This window comes from Gobius niger (assembly GCF_951799975.1).
Source record: "Gobius niger genome assembly, chromosome: 18".
NCBI classification, from domain to species: Eukaryota; Metazoa; Chordata; class Actinopteri; order Gobiiformes; family Gobiidae; genus Gobius; species Gobius niger.
In genome coordinates, this window is record NC_136869.1 from 8,041,980 (window position 1) to 8,061,686 (window position 19,707).

The 19,707-nt window shown below is 40.7% G+C and overlaps 1 protein-coding gene across 1 annotated transcript; it reads left to right on the top strand.

Moving 5' to 3' along the window:
- The first annotated feature begins 1,862 nt into the window (after positions 1–1,862).
- LOC306977718 (uncharacterized protein) lies at positions 1,863–19,612 on the top strand. Its single transcript, XM_079576146.1, has 3 exons — positions 1,863–2,113; positions 17,451–17,536; positions 18,895–19,612. The coding sequence occupies exons 1-3, from the start codon at positions 1,984–1,986 to the stop codon at positions 19,099–19,101; spliced, it is 423 nt and encodes a 140-aa protein (XP_079432272.1). The 5' UTR covers positions 1,863–1,983; the 3' UTR covers positions 19,102–19,612.
- The last annotated feature ends 95 nt before the right edge of the window (positions 19,613–19,707 follow it).

A 19,707-nucleotide genomic window follows, 5' to 3' on the forward strand; every position in this document is an offset into this window, starting at 1 on the left:
ATCATACAAAAACTAAAGAGCTTGTTATTGACTTTAGGAGGAATCCAGAGAGCCCCAAACCGAGCTCTATCCACAGGGAGGAGGTGGAAACGGTCGACTCTTTTAAGTACTTGGGGACTGTTTTTGATTCCTCTCTACGATTTGATAAAAACACAGAGCAAATCGTGAATCAGCGAGTTCACCTGATGAGGAAACTGAACTCTTTTAACGTATCAGCAAATATTCTAAGCAACTTTTATCATTCTTTTATTGAAAGTGTCTTAACCTTTTCTTTTATTTGTTGGTTCGACGGCCTGTCTGTGGAAAAATAAGAACAGTCTGAACCACATTGTCAAAGTGTGTAGTAAGATTTCTGGGTGTGCGTTTTGAAGACCTCGCCTCACTCTGTAAGAAAAGAGTCGTCCAAAAGACTCGATCGATTTTGGGTCAACAAAATCATGTCTTGCGGTCGCACTTTACTCTGATGCCCTCCGGGAGGCGATATGTCGTCCCCCAACAGAAAAGAAACCGCTATTCAAAATCCTTCATTCCGACTGATGTCAGAAATTTAAATGACAACATCTAGGAAGGCAGTGTTTATCCTGTACTTTTTCCCCCACACATTTTTACTGGTCCCCTTGTGTCCTGATGCACTTACAGTTCATGACGCCTGTATATGCTCGTATGTGTCTCCATTTACTGTTTTTTGTGACCAGAGAGCAGTGAACAGAATTGCCCATTGGGATGAATAAAGTTGTTTGGATTTGATTTATATCTCATGTTTTCACAGCAGACCGTCCCTCCGGAGCATAGATACAGACGGCATCTCTTGAATCGCCCATATATGGTCATTTTTAAAAACAGTTAAGGGGGAAAACAATTTTGAAAAAATGTATATTTTCTCTAATTATTCAAAAACTACTGTAACAAATGCTGAAATATGAATATAGTTTCTACTAAGTAATGATACAAAGACATGGAGAGGAGCAAAGTGGTTCAATAGCCCATAAATACATGAATAACGGAGAATGCTAACTTGATGCTACATGTTAGCATCGGGCTAATGCTAACGGTTAGCTCGCGCTAGCTACAACTGCCGTTTTTTCACTTCTACTGAACAATCTGCTGTGAGAAAATATCCATATGGACCCGATTTACACTTGAATCTATTTGTATGAGATAAATAAGTTGATATTCCACCAGAAAATGGCAAAAAAGAGTGGAAAATTGTGTTTCTCTAAAGATTCTATTTTCCCCCTCGGCGAAGCCACGCCCCCTTCTATGACGAGATGCCGTCTCTATCTATACGATCCAGCACTAACCCTCCGCTTCCCGCTGCAGCGATCAAGGGGCTGCGCTGCATGCTGTAAAAACGTGACCCACAGTGACCCACAGTGACCCACAGTCTCATTCCTGCTTCAGCCATTAATCGCCCAGGATCCCCTTCTTAAGCTTCCTCGTCCATCGCTCGGCCGTTTCCCGACTGTGCTGCGACCCTCCTCCACCCCCTCCTGATTTGGATATGGTGACATCCATTGCGATAACAGTAATTTGGCGACACACTGTGCCCTATCTCTTTAGCTTTTCATTATTTTCTCCCATTTTTAAACCTTTTCCTCGTGTTTCGATTATAAACTTAAACATGTCACGTCCTTCACGTCTCATTTGTCGTCAAAACCAACTCAGACTTTTCTTTTAGCTCACTTAACTGGACAACGAGAGCGGACGGCAAAGGGACGGGACAGAGGGGGTGGGTGTGTGTATGTGTGTGTGGGGGGGGGGGGGGGAGTGTACGTTTTACAAGTGCAAGCCTCCCCTCCTCTTTAAGACCCAAGCAAAGTCTTGAAACCACACAGGCTCCAGACTCAGCAGAGAGAAGAAGAAGAAGAAGAAGACATCCGAAAATCACTGCACGGATTTACAGGCTTTGCACCAACATCCACTGGGAGCTGATGCTGGAATCTGCTTAGAAACGGAAGAAAAAAAAAAAGATTTACACCCACCATGAAGCTGGCGGTCGTGTGTGTCCTGACTTTGATGTACTTCGCAGCAGTGGAGGGACGGATTTTTACTAGAAATGAGTTGCAAAACACCCAGAGAAAGATGCCGGCGAGCAGACCAATGCAAAATCAAGGTGAGTCTGAAATGAAAAGTTTTGGATTGGAGCAGTGTTTCCCACTTGCGCACTCGGCTGGGGGAACTCGGAGTGACCTCGGATACAGAGAAGGTGAAACTGAGTAGAGTAAAGAACAGTTTGTTTTAATGACGCTTTTCAGTAAAAGGTATGACTTGTTCTGAACAGGAGTGTAAATTAAAGCCTCAAGGGGAACATGGGACAAAGACACTTGGGAACCCCTGGATTAGAGGAGTGAAGTTTTGTAAAAAATAATATTTATTGTAAGAGACAGAAGTAATAACAAAGAAAGTTGAAGTGGACGTTAATGTTTTTGGACACATTTTCTCCAGCTTATGTAATTCTTTAGGGGAATATTCTGGAAGTTTTTGCCTGAACGTTAATTTTCAAGCCTTTAAAGGAGACAGATTGATGGTTATAACTTGATTTTTAAGCATATTTGACAACACTTTATAATAACTACACTTTATTTAGCCTTAATAAACTGATTAATGACAAACTCATTAGGAATAGTTCTTCACATACTTCACTTATTCATTGTTAAGTTGTTATTAAGTTTAACTAATGAATTGTTCATGTGTTAATTCATCATTAATTACGGCTAAAGTAGTTATTATAAAGTGTCACTATATTTTCTTGCAGTGGTTTTTGAGCACTTAAAGGAATAGGCCACCGTTTTTACATACTGAGATATGTTCTTACCTTAGCTTTGACGAGTTCTTTAGGACCTGTCTGGTCTCCCCCGTGCCTTCAGTCACGTAAACACAGCACAGACGGCGTTAGCATTTAGCCTCTCCCTCTCTCCTCTATAGCTCCAAAACAGGTCAAGATAGAAGCTACCAAGCTCTTCCACGTTTTCCCTATTTAAATATGGTTACGTGAAGTGTTCCACTACAAAGTATAATTACACACAATTAAACAATGTGGATTTTCTAAGCGGATAAAAGGGGGAACTATATTGTAAGGCGTAATAATACCAGGAGTAATTTGGCATCCGCACAGTAAAGTGAAGATTACTGCGCAGTAAAGGGTAGATTACTGCGTGGATTTCGAACTACTCCTGGTATTATTACGCCTTACAATATAGTTCCCCCTTTTATCCGCTTAGAAAATCCACATTGTTTAATTTTGTGTATTATACTTTGTAGTGGAACACTAACCATATTTAAATGGGGAAAACGTGGAAGAGCTTGGTAGCTTCTATCTTGACCTGTTTTGGAGCTATAGAGGAGAGAGGGAGAGGCTAAATGCTAACTGTGCTGTGTTTATGTGACTGAAGGCACGGGTGAAGACCAGACAGGTCCTAAAGAACTCGTCAAAGCTAAGGTAAGAACATATCTCAGTATGTAAAAACGGTGGCCTATTCCTTTAAGGCTTGCAGTAATATTAGAAAGAGAAAAAAACTTTGCATTTAAGTTTATTTGGTCGGGACAGTGCATGTAAATGAACATACATGGGTCTCATGCATGTAAAGAAAGCCACACTCAAACACACTCCCACTCATCCCGGCCTATTGTACATGTTTAAGGTCAAGGTTAAGGTCAAATTTATTTATAAAGACCATTTGCAACAACTTTTGCTGTACAAAGGCAATACGAAATTTCAATTGTACATTACAAACAATAGCCATAACAAGAACCACCAAAGAAAATCCGGCTCAGCTTGTGTTGAAGGCCCGTGTAAACAAAAGAGTCTTCAAAAGAGATTTAAAAACATTCAAAGACTGAGCCGTTTTAACGCTCAAGGGAAGACTGGTCCAAAAGGCGGCGCAACCGCAAAAGCTCGGTCACCCCGAGTTTTCATCCGTGATCTCGGAACAACGAGAAACATCTGATCTGCCCACCTCGTTGTCCTCTTTGGGACATAAGCGGACAGGATCTTAAACTGGATCCTGCAGCTCACGGGGAGCCAGCGCAAAGAGGCCAGAACAGGAGTTATATGTTTTTAGTGGTCGGGGAAACCGGAGTAAACCCACGCAGACACAGGGAGAACATGCAAACTCCACACAGAGGCCCCGTCCAGGTGGGAATCGAAACTTTCTATCTGTGAGGCACGAGCTCTAGCCGTGCCTCTACCACTTGACTTCTACTTAAAGGGATATTTCAGGATTTTTGACATAGGGCCTCATTTCCTAGTTATCCAGAGTGTTGTTGATTTCTGGAGATATTTTTTTTTTGTAATTCATGCAGTTCTTATATTTGAAGAGTTTCGTGGTGCTAGGCTAGTGCAAGGCTAGTGCATGTCTATGGTATCAGCTAGCCTGCATTAAAAACAGTCTGACCCGCTCCACAAAGCACCTGAGGCAAATCACTTATAATGCCAGACTAACCATATAAATGTCTGTGTCGATAGAATCATTACAACTGTTTTGAATTTATATTTGAGCAGCATCAGCTTCGTGGTTGTATAAGCTACGCAGCGGCGGAGTGATCTGCTAGAAAATAGTCCCTCAACATGCGATCATTCATGTGATGCAAGGTCAGTTATATTCCAAAAATTATTCCATCGACACAGACATTTATATGGTTAGTCTGGTGTTATAAGTGATTTGCCTCAGGTGCTCTGTGGAGCGGGTCAGACTGTTTTTAATGCAGGCTAGCTGATACCATAGAAATGCACTAGCCTAGCACCATGAAACTCTTCAAATAAAAGAACTGCATGAATTACAAAAAAAATATCTCCAGAAATCAGCAACACTCTGGATAACTAGGAAATGAGGCCCTATGTCAAAAAATCCTAAAATATCCCTTTAAGAAAACCTCTTTTTATGCGTTTCTAAAAATAGGTACAATATAGAGTAATAATACAATATCAGCCAAAGTAAATAAACCCCAATTATCTGGGCATTAAACTTAGAAAAAAGAGATTACTTTGAAAACAGATGAAACAGGACGACCTGGAGTTTATTTCATGGCATTGTTTCAGTGAGGAAAAATGTCCATCTGTGCATTCTTGGAAATCATTTAAGGATTCAGGAAAGTCGTAAAACCATACATGAAATATAGAGGTAGTTGTGATGCTACGTTTGACAGATGGTGAGTGCGGTGCTTTGAGAACTGCCCTGCAATGAGCTCTTCTTCAAATCTTTAAAGTGGACATGGGCTCAAAAATCAATTATGTCTCTCTTAAAGGAATTCGCATCAAAGTCGTCCGGCCTGGGTTTTTCCTTTGGGCAGCGCGGCGATGTTCACCGCAGCGATGACGCACCGATCCGTAGTTTGCTGGCGAAATCCTGGGGTTAGGACAGTTAGTGCTTAATTTTACTGTGCCCACAAGCAAAACACTTGTTCCGCTTCAGTGTCTGCGCTGGTGCAAGAGTGAGAGTCTGTGGAGAGTAAATTACTACCACTACTGCAGTCGCTTCTGCTGATATCCCTCCGAATTAGGGCTGGGTGCCGTTACATTCTCTTCGATACCGATACTTCAACAACACTTTTTGCAACACCTGCAGAGTTCACCAAACATATTGAGTCTTCTTGAAGTACCCCTAAACTCTCAAATGCAGCCAATTACTTAGAAAACGATTTACTAAACTCAGATTGATTGTTTTTTAGCTATGATTGTGTTAAAAAATGAAGCAAAAACACTCTGAAATCCAAAACCTTCACCATAAATGATCATTAAAAATAAGTTTCAGTTCTATTGTCTTTTTGGATCTGAGATATCTCCATCTAAGTGCTTGTGTAACCCCTGCCCCGCAGCCCTGGTTTGTTTATTCCAGGAAAGACAAATTCTTTCACATTTGTATCATTTATTTGAGCTAAAACCACCAAGTAACTTCCATTAATGCTGCATCTGGTCTTCATAGATATCATATCCTTTTCAGTATCTGCTTGTGCACTGCCAGCTCTTTGTCTCTTTTGTCTCCCTCAATCGATTTCACTGAGGGCCACGTACAGAAAACTATAAAAATAAATGGGCCGCACTAAGTCAATAAAATGTTTACTATGCTTTTTAATTGAATATGCTTGAAGCTTCCTATTAATAGATGTTTATTTATTATTTATATAATTAAATTAAGGGCAAAAAAAATAAAAAATAATAATAATTTGCAGCGGGCCAATTAAAAGTGGGCCCTGGGCCGCAGTTGGTCCGCAGGTCGTAGTTTGGACACCCCCAGATTACGGTACTTCTCCCTCAGTTTTTTTTATTTATTTTTATCTTTGAGCGATTGCAGTGATTAAGTTTCTGATTGACTTTACTTTTATTTTTTCGAAAACAGTAGTACCTTTACTTTTTTTCCCCAACACTATACAGACGGCATCTCTGGAATCGCCCATATATGGTCATGTTTGAAAACAGTTAAGGGGGAAAACAATTCGGAGAAAAATAGAAACTTTCTCCACTTATTCAAAAACTGCTTTAACAAATGCTGAATTATGAATATAGTTTTCTTCTTAATAATGAAAAGTGGTTCAACAGCCCATAAATACATAGATAACGGAGAATGCTAACATGATGCTCCATGTTAGCATAGGGCTAGCGAGCGTGAGCTACAAGTGCTGTTGTTTTTTTCACTTCTTCTGAACAATCTGCTGCGAATAAACATCCATTTGGACCCAATTTAGACTTTATTTATGTGATAGATAAGTTCCAACAGAAAATGGCTAAAAAAGAGTGGAGAACTGTGTTTCCCAAAATTGTTTTCCCCCTCGGCGAAGCCCCGCCCCTTTCTATGACGTAATGCTGTCTGTACCTATACTTGCATTGTTTAACGGTATCCAGCCCTGATACTAACACTACAAAGCTACTTACCAAAGCTGCTTGTACTCAGCAAAAGTCTTTTCCTCTGCAAACATGTGGAGGGTCAAGTAATTTGTCACATGGTTCAGATGGAGCCTAATATTATACAAACCTAGCGGAGAGCGAACTGTGGGGATGAAATACTTTTATTTCAACAGTTTCAGCCTGGATTTGATCATGGTCAGAGAAAAGGCCTTGAGGAAGATTATTCCAGAATTTAGCAGCAGAAAGCAACGGTACTTTGAAACAATTTTACTCGAGGTTGTGTGAGTCCTGAGTAATTGTTTGATTTATATTTCAGCAGTGACATATGAAGTAGCCTAATGTGAACATTTAAATATAATAATATAAGCCAATATATATAAGAAAACACCATAAAAACAAAACAAGAAATACATTTTACTTAAATGGGGGGTATTATGCAAAATCGACTTTTTCAAGCTTTCCATCATGTTATTGTGTCACTCCCTCATTAAAAACATGCCTGAAGTGTTGCCTTGGCACATTCACGTATTTTTGAGTATCTGTAAAAGCTCTGATGGCGGCCATTTTAGGGATAGGTTTGCCTGAGTCCTCCTAGGAACGCCCCCACCTCCTGGAGACGCCTCCGAGCTTTCGTCACCAGCCGAGTAACCAACCACTGCTCCTCAGCAGAACCCCCTCCCCACTGATGCCACAGACAGCGTGTGGAGGGGGCGTGTCGGAAAGGGTCAGAGGTTCTTAAAGAGACAGAGACCTATTTTAAGACATTTGCTACAGCTAATTTACTGCATTTACAGACCAACAGAAGGTTTGGTCATCATTGTAGTGTGATATAGACTGGTGCTTTGTGATTGAAAAAAGCAAAATACCCCCTCTTTAAAGAGACTAGATGCAAGTTGGTCATTTTATACTCACTACTGCCACCTCAGGTCATGCGTGTATCTGCACCTTCTATATTAAGCTCGTGCATGACAGCACTTTGGACCCGGATAAAAACTTTTTGAGTGACAGTGCAGGATTTTAGAGGCAGTTGTGGTGGAAAGATCTGAGATCATTCTACAACATGTAGGGGGAGGAAAATACTTAGCTTTAACATTTTTAAACTCTGTATAGTCCCTTTAAGTACATGTAAATATAACTGAGTAACCAAAACTGAATCGCAGCCTTTGCTAGCATGTTTAGTCTTGACTCTGGGACCAGTTCATAGGGCACAAACATGTCAGAAATGTCCGTACTTACAGTATATTATCAGAGAAACTACACTATTTAGAGAAAATATTTGTTGCTTCTCATATTGAAACTAACATTTATACATTGAGTCTTGAAAACCCAGTGCGATAAAAGCGTTTGGACATAATCAATATGAACTAGAAAAACATCCCTGCGTCCAATTGTGTCCTAGTTCGTCACACCAAACATGTTTCCTTACATAGGCTTCATGCGTACCAGTGGTATGTTCGAGAGCGTAACATGACCTGACTGTGTTTGACAAGCCATAATGTCTAATCTACGGCTCCTGTGAAACGCTGTTATCGATGAGACTCTTCCACAAATAGACCCGAGGGAGAGGAGCTGCAGTTCTCACGTCACGCACTAGAGGGCACTCACTCAGGTGTCCAAACACAACTTTAAAGTGTCATTGAGAGGTTTTTATTCATCTTATTATTACTTACTGGGATAATGTTCGTGGTAGGTAGTAATCATAGCTTTATACTTGTGAAGTGAACAATTTTAGATGAAAAAAGTGACAAGGGAATGACTTAGTGCACTCGACTCATGGCCCTTTACAGAAGGGGTTCGCAACCTTTTGGAGCCGCGACCCCCATTACAACAATTAATGGGGTTCCTGACCCCGCCCATATGTTTGTATCTTATTCATTCCCGCTGTTGGGTCACACCGTGGGAAAACAGGACACTAGCCTATAGAATTATTGAAAAACAAAAGAAAAAACAAATCACTAAATCAAGTAAAAGGGACTATACGAGTTTTATTAAGTATTTTCCTCCCCCTACATGTTCCAGCCATGTCCTAATGTGTAGAATGAGCCCAGACCTGTTCACCACAACTGCCTCTAAAATCCTGCACTGTCACTCAAAAAGTTGTTAATTCGGGTCCGAAGTGCCGTCATGCACGAGCTTAATATAGAAGGTGCAGTTACACGTATGACCTGAGGTGGCAGTAGTGAGTATAAAAAGGCCAACTTGCGTCTAGCAAAGAACAAATAATGACACTCTGGTAAAATACACATTCTACAATAAATAATAATAATAAAACTATATTTTTTACATGATCTGGCGACCCCCAAATTTTTATCGCGACACCCAGATTGAGAACCACTGCTTTAAAGTATATATAATGTTTTCCTCCACTTTTGTCCCATCTCGGTCACTTCTAGCAAGGAAATAGAAAAACATTGCTCACTCAAAAAGTCAACCATAAAGATGATGTAATTTGACGGAGAAATTACATTTGGACATCAAGCATTCAGGGCCTTAAAGGAGCTAAACCTCATTTTACTTCTAGAAATGGAATGAAATGTATTTTGTCCTTTTGTATATCGTAAACTCGGACATTTGTGGCGAAAACAGCCTGGATGATATGACCATGATAAAACATTTGCATCAATTTTTATGAACTTTCAGGCCATTTTTCTAGCATTTTTGTAAAAGTGACCCTGCAAGTTGTCAAATGTGCCTGTAAAGAATTTGGATGCTACAAATACATTAGGAAAGCTACAAATAAGTTTGGACACAACTAAAATTTTAATTTACTTTCATTGTTTGCAATCAAGAAATCAGGCATAGGGTCTTTAATGTGCAGAGAAGTTACTGTTGTTCATTGCCCTAAGCCACAAAAGAACAATATTTAAAATGTAATTGTTCCTTTTGCCGCATCAAAATTCTAAATTTACGTTTTCACTTCAAAGCCTTTACTTTAAGGAGCTAATACATTACAAACATTGCATGGAGTGTACTGATATAAATAATGATTATCAGTATTATAACATATATAAACGATGAAGTGTATATGAGAGAGGTTTAAACTGAGCCTCACACCTTTATTTGTTACAGGAGAAACAATAATGTCCGAGACGATGGATGAAAAATAAGCAGGAGTCTGAACAAGTTTATTTCCCATCAGTGCAGGACCCGGAGACATGAACTCGAGACACTGCACCGGTCTTCCTCCACATGAAGAGGGTTAAATACTCTCTGCTGTGCGTCATACTGATATGCAAGCAAATACATTCAGTGCCTGAGAGGCTGGGGAGAAAACGAATACATTTAGAATACTCATTTTGAGGGTATTAGAGTGCAGTTTCTTTCCTAAAATAAAAGGAATATATTGCATTACTCTGTCATTAAATTTCATTTTCATATTCATTACAATCCACTTTATTTGTATAGCACATTTAATCAATAAAAATGTTTCCAAAATGCTGCACATGAGATCCTAAAACAGATACAATACTAATTAAAACCTGCATAGAACATATATATTCATAACAATAGAAGAATAAAAAGATCAAAACAGCCGGAGAAAAGTTTAAAACTTTGTCTTTCTGGGCTTTTTTTTTTCATTCCAAGTTAGTGGTAAATAAGTTCCTAACAGGCGATGTAACAAATGAACCTGCATGTTTTTAATCATATGCACATGGAGCAGGTATTCTAGGTATTCAGAATACAGTACTCTGGTTGGACAAGGTAACAAAATACATTTTAAGGCAAGTATTCAGTACTTAAACTAAATACAATTATAACGTATTCTCCCCAACACTGCTGAGAGCCAAAGTCTATACAACAGAGATGGTACCACTTTACAGCATGAACTAAAATGATAAATAGAGGCTTGATTTGATTCTTTAACATATTTAGGCTCAGGACCTTAATGCCAGCTCTGTCTCACAACACAATGAGAGTTTTTGCAGTAAAAAGTATGAGTCCGTGGTCCGTACTTTGGGCGCCCCCTGAGTTTAAAGCAACCTGCCATCTGCTGCTATCTCTTTATCCTGCATAAGTCCATGTAGTATCTGTTTCCTCTTTTATTTGACAGTGGCATTAAACTTTACGCTTGGTGTGTCCAGAAAATAACTTTTTACCACGCAGATATAAAACGTTATGTGTGTTTGCCTAAATTTAGCCCTGGACATGTGGCGGGGACAGTCCTGGTGAAGTGCCCCCCGATAATCACGTGTTTACAGCTGACTTTACACACGCCGCATGTCTTTAAACCGACAGTTTTATGCGTAACCGTGTTTATTTTCAGCTAACAGCAACAGTATGGCAAAGCTACACGCGGTTATTGAATTACAGTCGGAGAGTAATAAACAGAAACATGTATTCCAGGGGCGTTTTAAGAGAATCTGAAAATGGCAGACAGGTATATGAGGGAACTGTGGATCGATTTTCAACGCCTACGCAGAACTCCGAAGACATGTTCAGCGAAGGAGAAAGATTGACGGATTTTATTGCCGGGACGAGATTGGTTTAATTGCTGGTTGTAAAAGAGGGATCTCGCGTTTCGCATCAAATAGGTCACCAGAAATCAAGCTGCATTGCGTTAGTCATATTTATAACCTACATAAAGGCACTATACCTGATTTTGTCGTCCTTCAGTATATTCTAAACTTTGTGAGAAAAACACGGTCAAGCATTTGTATCAATTTCATATATATATATTCTATACTATTTCTGTGAAAGTCACCCTGAAAAGTGACCGTGCAAGCTGTTAAATGTGCTGTTAAACCAGGTCTGGGCAGCCAAACCCACCCAAAAATATCAGAAAAACCCATGGAAATATATTGTTTACGAGTGAACAGAGTCCATGTGCTCCTGCGATGATGAGAAACCGCCCCATCTCCCTCCCGAATTGAAAAAGCAGCTCACAGAGCCTTGGATTTGAGATTTTTTTAATCAAAATAGTGATTTTGATCAAAAATAAGACAGAAATAGCCAATTTTACTTTACGGAATGGCTTAAAAAAACGGCAACCATGCGTTAAACTCATCCCTATGAAGGATTAGGATGATAAAAATGTGTTTGGATTGAGTTTGGACCTAACATTTGAATTTAGTGGCTTCCTCTTACATTGTTTAGTATCCAAAAAAAAAAAAATGAAGTATAAGGCCTTTAAGTGTCCAACTTTTCGTAAACAATGCGAAAAATACATAGAATTAAATCATGACTTAAATGGTAAATGATCTCAACTTATACAGCGCTGTTCCACCTACATTAGACACTCAAGTCTCATTAATACACCAGCGTACCCAGACAGTAGAGAAGCTGAGCAGCTCTTTCAGTGGTAGACTGAGACACCCTCAGTGCAAGACGGACACCTTATACAACGGGCTAGCAAGGGCTGGAGCTAAGGGGTCTACCATAGTCAAGGGCCTATCAGAATTAAGGGGGGAAAAAGGTGATTTGTTCATGTCAATCACTTCACTTTATGGCATGACTGACCGTATGTGATGATTGTGCTGCCCTCCCATGTGTGTGCCTGGAGTAGCCCCGCCCGAGCTGGCCCAGGGGGATACATGTAGGAGTAGCAGGGTTAGGGTTTTTGTGGGATTTATAGGTTAAAGTTAGGATTAAGGGTTAGGGGTGAGGGCCTACAATTCTGTTTAAGCCCCGGGGCCTATGGGTGCATTAAGGTGGGCCTGAAGACAGAGTGTTACATCCTTCATCTCCACTGCTATCAGACTGTACAACAAGACTGTAAAGCAACATGTGCAATAACCCCTTTGCAGAAAACATGCCATAATCCCTGTGTTTACATCACTTACCTGCACCACTTTATCAACATTTTGCACTATGATTGTAAACATGCACTGCTAACACTGACTATAACATTTTGTGTTATTGTCTGTTTACTTATTATTTACTGTTTATACTTTTTGTCCCCACAAAGTCCTTGGTAGTCATTGTATATAAGATACCACTATTTACTATTTAATTGTTTTTTCCTCACATTTCCTGCCTATTTGCAAACCCTGAGGCTGCGTCAGAGACCATCAAATTATAGCCTCTAAGCACGAACACTAGCAACTAATCCTTAACCTTTCATGGGGTCAACTGTTAGATCTCTATGCAGTCAGTGAACTCAGTGACATCACCAACAGCTGCTGTTCTTCTTCTCTAAAGTTATTGGCAGACTGCAGGTGTACAATCGAAACAGACGGCTTGTCGAATTGCACTACTTCTCGTTGCTGCGCATGTGCAGAACTGTCGAGTCATTTTACATTCAGCCATCGAGTTCCGCTTTTTCAGCAAATTACAAGATTTCATAAATTTTACTGTCGAATTAGGCAGTCTATTCTACGTGTAATTAGTAAATGACGTTGCTGCTAAAACAATTTGCCTTTAAATATCTGTCTGTTGTAAATATAGGCTTTAAAAACAAAGTTTTGTCAATAATCATAAAGCATAACCGTTTAAATGTAATAAAAGTTGCTAAGGAAAAAGTCGTCTGCTCTTTAGTTACGTAATATTATGAGACAAAGACAAAGTTTACCAGCTGTTAATAACTCGTTTTTAATGAGAAACAAAGACACTTGCGCACTGATACTGTCAGTGCAGCTTGACAAAGAAGTGCATCTCGACGTTACACAGGCCAAACAAAAGTGCGTTAAATGTGCGCCTGTCAAGCAATTCACTCGAGGGTGGGAGGATTGGCGGCGCAGTGGCTTATGGGATGGCACATAGCTCCTAATCACTGGTTAGTTAGCACCAGAGGTCCCTATGCTAAAGTAGCTATGATAGTTAGCATTGAGGCCTCTTTCCCTAACTCCTTCCTAACTGACAGCCCAATTCGGACGCTTCTTATCATGGCGGACGCTGATGGTTTGGTGTAAGACATCTTACCAATCTGCTTGTTTCGGAAGGGGCCAGAGTGTTTCTCAGAGCTGAATGTAGCAAGTACATTTCTCCACTGTGAGATCAATAAAGGTTATCTCATATTAAGTGTCTTGTCCAAGGACACAACAACAGTGTACACCAGGCTTCGAACCCCTGACCTTCCAATCATGAGACGACCCGCTCTACCATCTGCACCACTTACTAGAAGAGACTAAACCAGGACCGAAGCAGATCGATACGACACTAGACCCGAGCTCTCAAATGTGCGGCTGCGCAGCTGTGAGTCTGAGGTGGTCGTCTGCAGCACCGGGGCCCCTCAGGGCACCGTCCTCTCTCCGTTTCTCTTCACCATCTACACATCGGACTTCACATACAACACGGACAGTTGTCATCTCCAGAAGTTCTCCGACGACTCCGCCATCGTGGGCTGTGTGTCTAAGGGGAACGACCTGGAGAACCGGTCAGTCATCCTAGACTTTGTGGACTGGTGTGAGCGCAACCACCTGTGCTTGAACATCAGTAAGACGAAGGAGATGGTGATCGACTTCACGAGGAAGCCATTACCGCACACACCGCTGAACATCCAGGGGGAGGACATTGAGGAGGTGGACAGTTTCAAGTACCTGGGTATTCACCTCAACAATAAACTGGACTGGTCCCACAACACCAACGCCCTGTACAAGAAGGGCCAAAGTCGCCTCCACCTTCTGAGGAGACTGAGGTCCTTCGGAGTGAGCAGGCCTCTGCTCAGGACTTTTTATGACTCTGTGGTGGCCTCTGCTCTCCACTACGCTGCCGTGTGCTGGGCCCCGAGCAGCACAGAGCGGGACAAGAACAAACTGAACAAGCTGGTCAGGAGGGCCAGCTCCGTCCTGGGCTGCCCCCTGGACTCTGTGGAGGAGGTGAGGGACAGGAGGGTGTTAGCCAAGCTCACCTCCATCATGGACAACACCTCCCACCCACTGCGGGACTGTAGAAGAGCTGTGCAGCTCTCTCAGTGGCAGACTGAGACCCCCTCAGTGCAGGACGGAGCGCTACCGCAAAGCCTTCATCCCCACTGCTGTCAGACTGTACAATAAGACTTTAAAGTAACATGTGCAATAATCACTGTATCAGCTGCACTTTATTAACTCTGAGTGATCTTCTTGAACGCCGACTGTAGCAAGTGAATTTCACCTTTGTGAGATCAATAAAGGATTATCTTATCTTATCTTATCTTATCTTATCTTAAAGGCCTGATCTCGAGACAGGACTTTGCTCAGGTCAGGTGATTCACAGCAGCTCACTTCAATGCCATTATGGTTCCACAATGAAAAATCCCATTTGTGTTTGCAATGGACTTTCCAATAAATTCCACAGAGCAGATGTTCTCAGAGTCCAAAACACATCAGCCCACCAAGAAGTAAATGTTAGCAAATACATATTATACCTTTCAAACTAACTATTTCTAAAGTACTTGTTGAACACTGTGGCATCTTACAGAGTGCGCAACAAGGGTTTATTTAATCATCTTTCCACTTGAATATCGGGGCAGTCTATGGGAAAACTGATCAAAAATGTACTTTGGGATCAGCAGATGTGGAGTTGGGTGGGACTCAGGACTCGGGACTCAGACCCAGGACGTTGTTGTTGTGAAGCAAGTACTTCATCTTCAAAGGCGATTTTAATGTGAAATATAAATTTACAACTCAGCTATGGCTGCATGCATAAAATAAACAACACTAAGCTTCAAAACCTCCTCTAATTATTCCAATACAATCTGGGCTAATATCAAAACACGGCATTGCTTTGATAAAACACTAGAGTAATGTCAAAACCTCCTCTAATTATTCCAATACAATCTGGGCTAAACATTACGTAGATAAAACACTAGAGTAATGTCTAAACCGTTTCGCACATGTGGATGTTGTTTGTTGTTTTACTGCAACACATTAAATAAGTGTCAAATCTGTGATGCTGTCTCATTTGGTATATTCAGTTCAGTTCATGTTTATTATGCTCTCATGATGCGACAAGTCAAAAACAATTTGATGTTTTAAAAAGACAGGTTAGAGGTGGACGGTATGTTAAACAGTTCATGTCACAATTCTCTTTGGCCTCTGTGGCGATTTCAGTTTGATCACAATGTCGGTGAATCAAACCTTAGAGACGACTAAAGCCCTCTGCTTCCTCTCAAACTTCTATGAGTGTGTAAATGCCCGTCACTCTTGAAAAAAGCGTCAAAATAGCGACGAAAACGAGGATGAAAAACATCAAAATGTGACCCAAAAAAAAGCCACAAAAGTTTGACAAAAAATGCAACTAAAAGTGACAATAATAAAGATCAAAGTGCAACAAAAGAACGACAAAAATGTGACACAAAAGTGAGGAAAGGTGTAGCAAGAACATGACAAGAACCCAACAAAAAAGTGGCAAAAAGGAGACGGAAAAGAATGTGTAAAAGTGACGACAACACAGCATCAGTTTTGTCGGTCTCAGCTTTACACTGGCCTATACATGCCCTTCAGTCATGTGATGTTTGTTGTTATGGCGGCCATTTTGAATAATGAAATAGAATTATGCAGTACTACAACATGTAACAATATCTGCTCAGGATATAAAAGAAGACAACTGATTGACAGTGACATTGTTATGTACTCGTAATCATTGCTTAAGAAGAGAACAGCAAAAACTCGGCCCAAGATACGTTTATTTGAAAAAAATCATTGACAGTTGCTAACTGGTAGCATGCTAACGTCTTGAGCAGCTTAAACACTGACTCCGACTGAGACTCTGTTGACATGACAAACTGTAGAAATCACAGAGAAGGGCTTTCTGTTTCCTCTTTGACGTGTTAATTTAGTCTTCAGAGTGAAGCAGATCTTTAGTAAATCCTGCTGTAGCTCGACAGACAGAGCTGCTACGTCTGTGCCACATTTACTGATTATATCACACAAACGTGCATCTCTGGGGCCGTGTTTTAACTGTTATCTTCTTGAGCAATGATTACAAGTCCATAAAAATGCCACTGTCAATTAGTTGTCTTTCATTTTCATCTTCAGTAGAGATATTGTTACATGTTGTAGTACTGCATAATGCTAGTTCGGTATTAAAAATGGCCGCTGGACCTATGCGGGATGTCATTGGAAACGCATGTGTAGAGTGGAAGCTTCACTCAAGCTTTTAGATTTGGGTAAAAAGCCGAACAGTATAAAATGTGCTTGGTTAAGGCTGGTGCTAAGAGGTTAAATATAAAAAACTATATGACAATACCACCAGCAAAGCAGATTGTCAGACTCTACATTGTCAGACCAGATGCTTATAGGGCCCAGCATCTGATATTTGCAAGGGAGACATTTTATCACTTGGCCAGTTGATAGATTAAACAATACATTTGGGGGTAATTTATCAACACAGCTGCTAAATAGTGAGTGCAAGCAGGAAAATATTCTTTTGTAGATATGTTGCACCAAATTCACCATCTGAATTTGCCTGTATTGTACTCTATCTATCAATCTATCTATCTATCTATCTATCTATCTATCTATCTATCTATCTATCTATCTATCTATCTATCTATCTATCTATCTATCTATCTATCTATCTATCTATCTATCTATCTATCAACCCATCCATCCATCCATCCATCCATCCTTCCATCCACAGTATCTGTCTTTTGTCTGTCAACACATGCTGTGAAGGTTTATTGAACGTGCCACAGCTGACTGATGTCTCACAGCTTTTGCACATATGTGTGTGTTTCTTTGTTGTTGTTTAGCGCGGACCATGAACAGGGCGCAGCGGCAGAGGCCCATCTTCGCACGGAGGGGACAGTACGAGAGACAGCGGATCCATGTGCCCGCGGTGAGCAGCTTCAGCCAGTAACGGGAACCAGACGCAGCCGGTCAAAAAAGTGAAGTTTACACAATGACAGTAAATCTGAGAGCGCGCAGAGTGAGGATGTTTCCATGTGGTCTTATGTGGGAGAGAAATCAGAATTATTACTCTGCCTCCAACCACTGCTGAAATGACACTCACTTATAAGTAATTATTCAATATGTGAAAAGAAAACTGCAGCTTCACAAAAAGATACTGTGGATTTATTCAGTTATAAATTGACATATTGTTGTCAAATTAGTGTACATAATGACATCATGATGTGCTAAATCAATCACAGCAGCACAATTTTTTTCCATTTTTTTTTCATTTTTCTTTTTGAAATAAGCGTCAAAGCGACAAAAACAAGAAGAGGATGAAAACGCAGCCAAAAAAGCATCAAAAGAGTGACAAACATGCAGCAATACAGGCGACAAAAAAGCATCAAAAATACGACAACGCACCTAAAAATCATGGATTAGTTTTAGTTATTGCAGGCCTTAGCTTTCAAATGAGGTGTCACACTGGCCTATAGGCTGTAAGCTTTAGATTCGGATAATGCAGGAGGTTAAGAAGGTATTGATAAGAATGGAACGGAACCCAGCCCTAGTCAGAAGACAATACATTTTTTTTTACCATACCAACTTTATTTATAAAGAACTGTGCAGTTGGCCAAACGGCCGCACACAGAAACAGAGACAAAGATTTACAGTAAAAATATAAGGAACAAGTACAACAACAACAGGCGACATCAATCTGTGTTAAAAGCCAGAGAAAAAACGTGCGTGTTTTAGTGGGTGTTTTAAAAGACTGGGCCTGTCTAATCTCTAATGGCAGCTGGTTCCACAGCCGCGGGCCAGCAACAGAGAAGGCCCGATCTCCCCGAAGTTTGCTCTTGGTTTTTAGAACAACCAGTTGCAGCTGATCCGCTGAGAGGGAGCGTAAGGCTACATCAGGTCAGACAGACGGGACGGGGCGAGGCCATTCAGACTTTTAAAAGTAAAGAGAAGAATTTTGAAATTGACTCTAAATCTGACAGAGAGCCAATGGAGCGAAGCTAAAACCGGTGAGGTATGGTCATGCTTTTTTGTCCCTGTTAAAAGCTGCTTTTAGATAAGATACTATAACATTTATAGAAATTTAAATGTGATCTCCAAGAAACACAGTTACTTCAAAATGTACAAGTAAACTAGTGGAGGCCTCTATCAATCAGAGCAGAGGTTTTCAAATATCGGTGGCTGGACTGGGTTACACAAATGCCTCAAATATTTCTACTACAGTGGGAAATTCCTGGATGAGTGAGAGCCTGACGTCATGTTTATTTTCATTGTTTATCTTTGTCACAGAAGCCAAAGTTCCCGGTCAAGCCCACGCCTCTCAAACCCGCGGTGAAGCCCCCGAACCCGCAGTGCTCTCAGCTGACCCAGAGCTGCCTGCCCCAGGACGGCTGCTGCGACGCCTGGGCCTCGTGCCACTGCCACTTCTTCAACGCCATCTGCTTCTGCCGCCGCACCGGCCCGCTCCACGCGCCCCCGCACCACGGCCAGACCTGAGCCGGGACACAAGGGCTCAAGTTGTATTTGTGAAAGAAAGAAAAAACGTATTATGCCCAAAAGAAGAGACACTTTTCAATATTTGATCCGACAGTGACACTTTTCAACATTTGTTCCGACTGTGACACTTTTCAACATTTATTACGACTGTGCTTTACGCAAACGTGTGAAGAGAAGAGAGACGTTTTCAACAGTGCTTTACCAACAGCAGTTCAAGATCTGTCCCAAAATATTATGGACAAAATACATGACAAGAATTAAGAATATTTCACCTTAATTTGAGTAATTCTGACTTGACAAGTAAAGAAATCTGCCAGTGATATACGTATCTTTTGCACAAAGTTTTCCTTAATGCCTCAAATGTAACATATCTATGCATTTATCATTTGGAAACTTTTAATTAAGCAGTGGAATGGGGTCAAATTTGGATGTTCAACAAATTGCAAAATAATTGCGCAAAACAGACAAAATAAATACTGAAGATTTCATCAAGAAACGCAGTTGAATGTGCTTTGGACCATACCTGATGTATTTCTTATTAATGTATGTTATAAAAGATCAAGTGTAGATTTAAAGGAATATTTCAGGATTTTTGACATAGGGCCT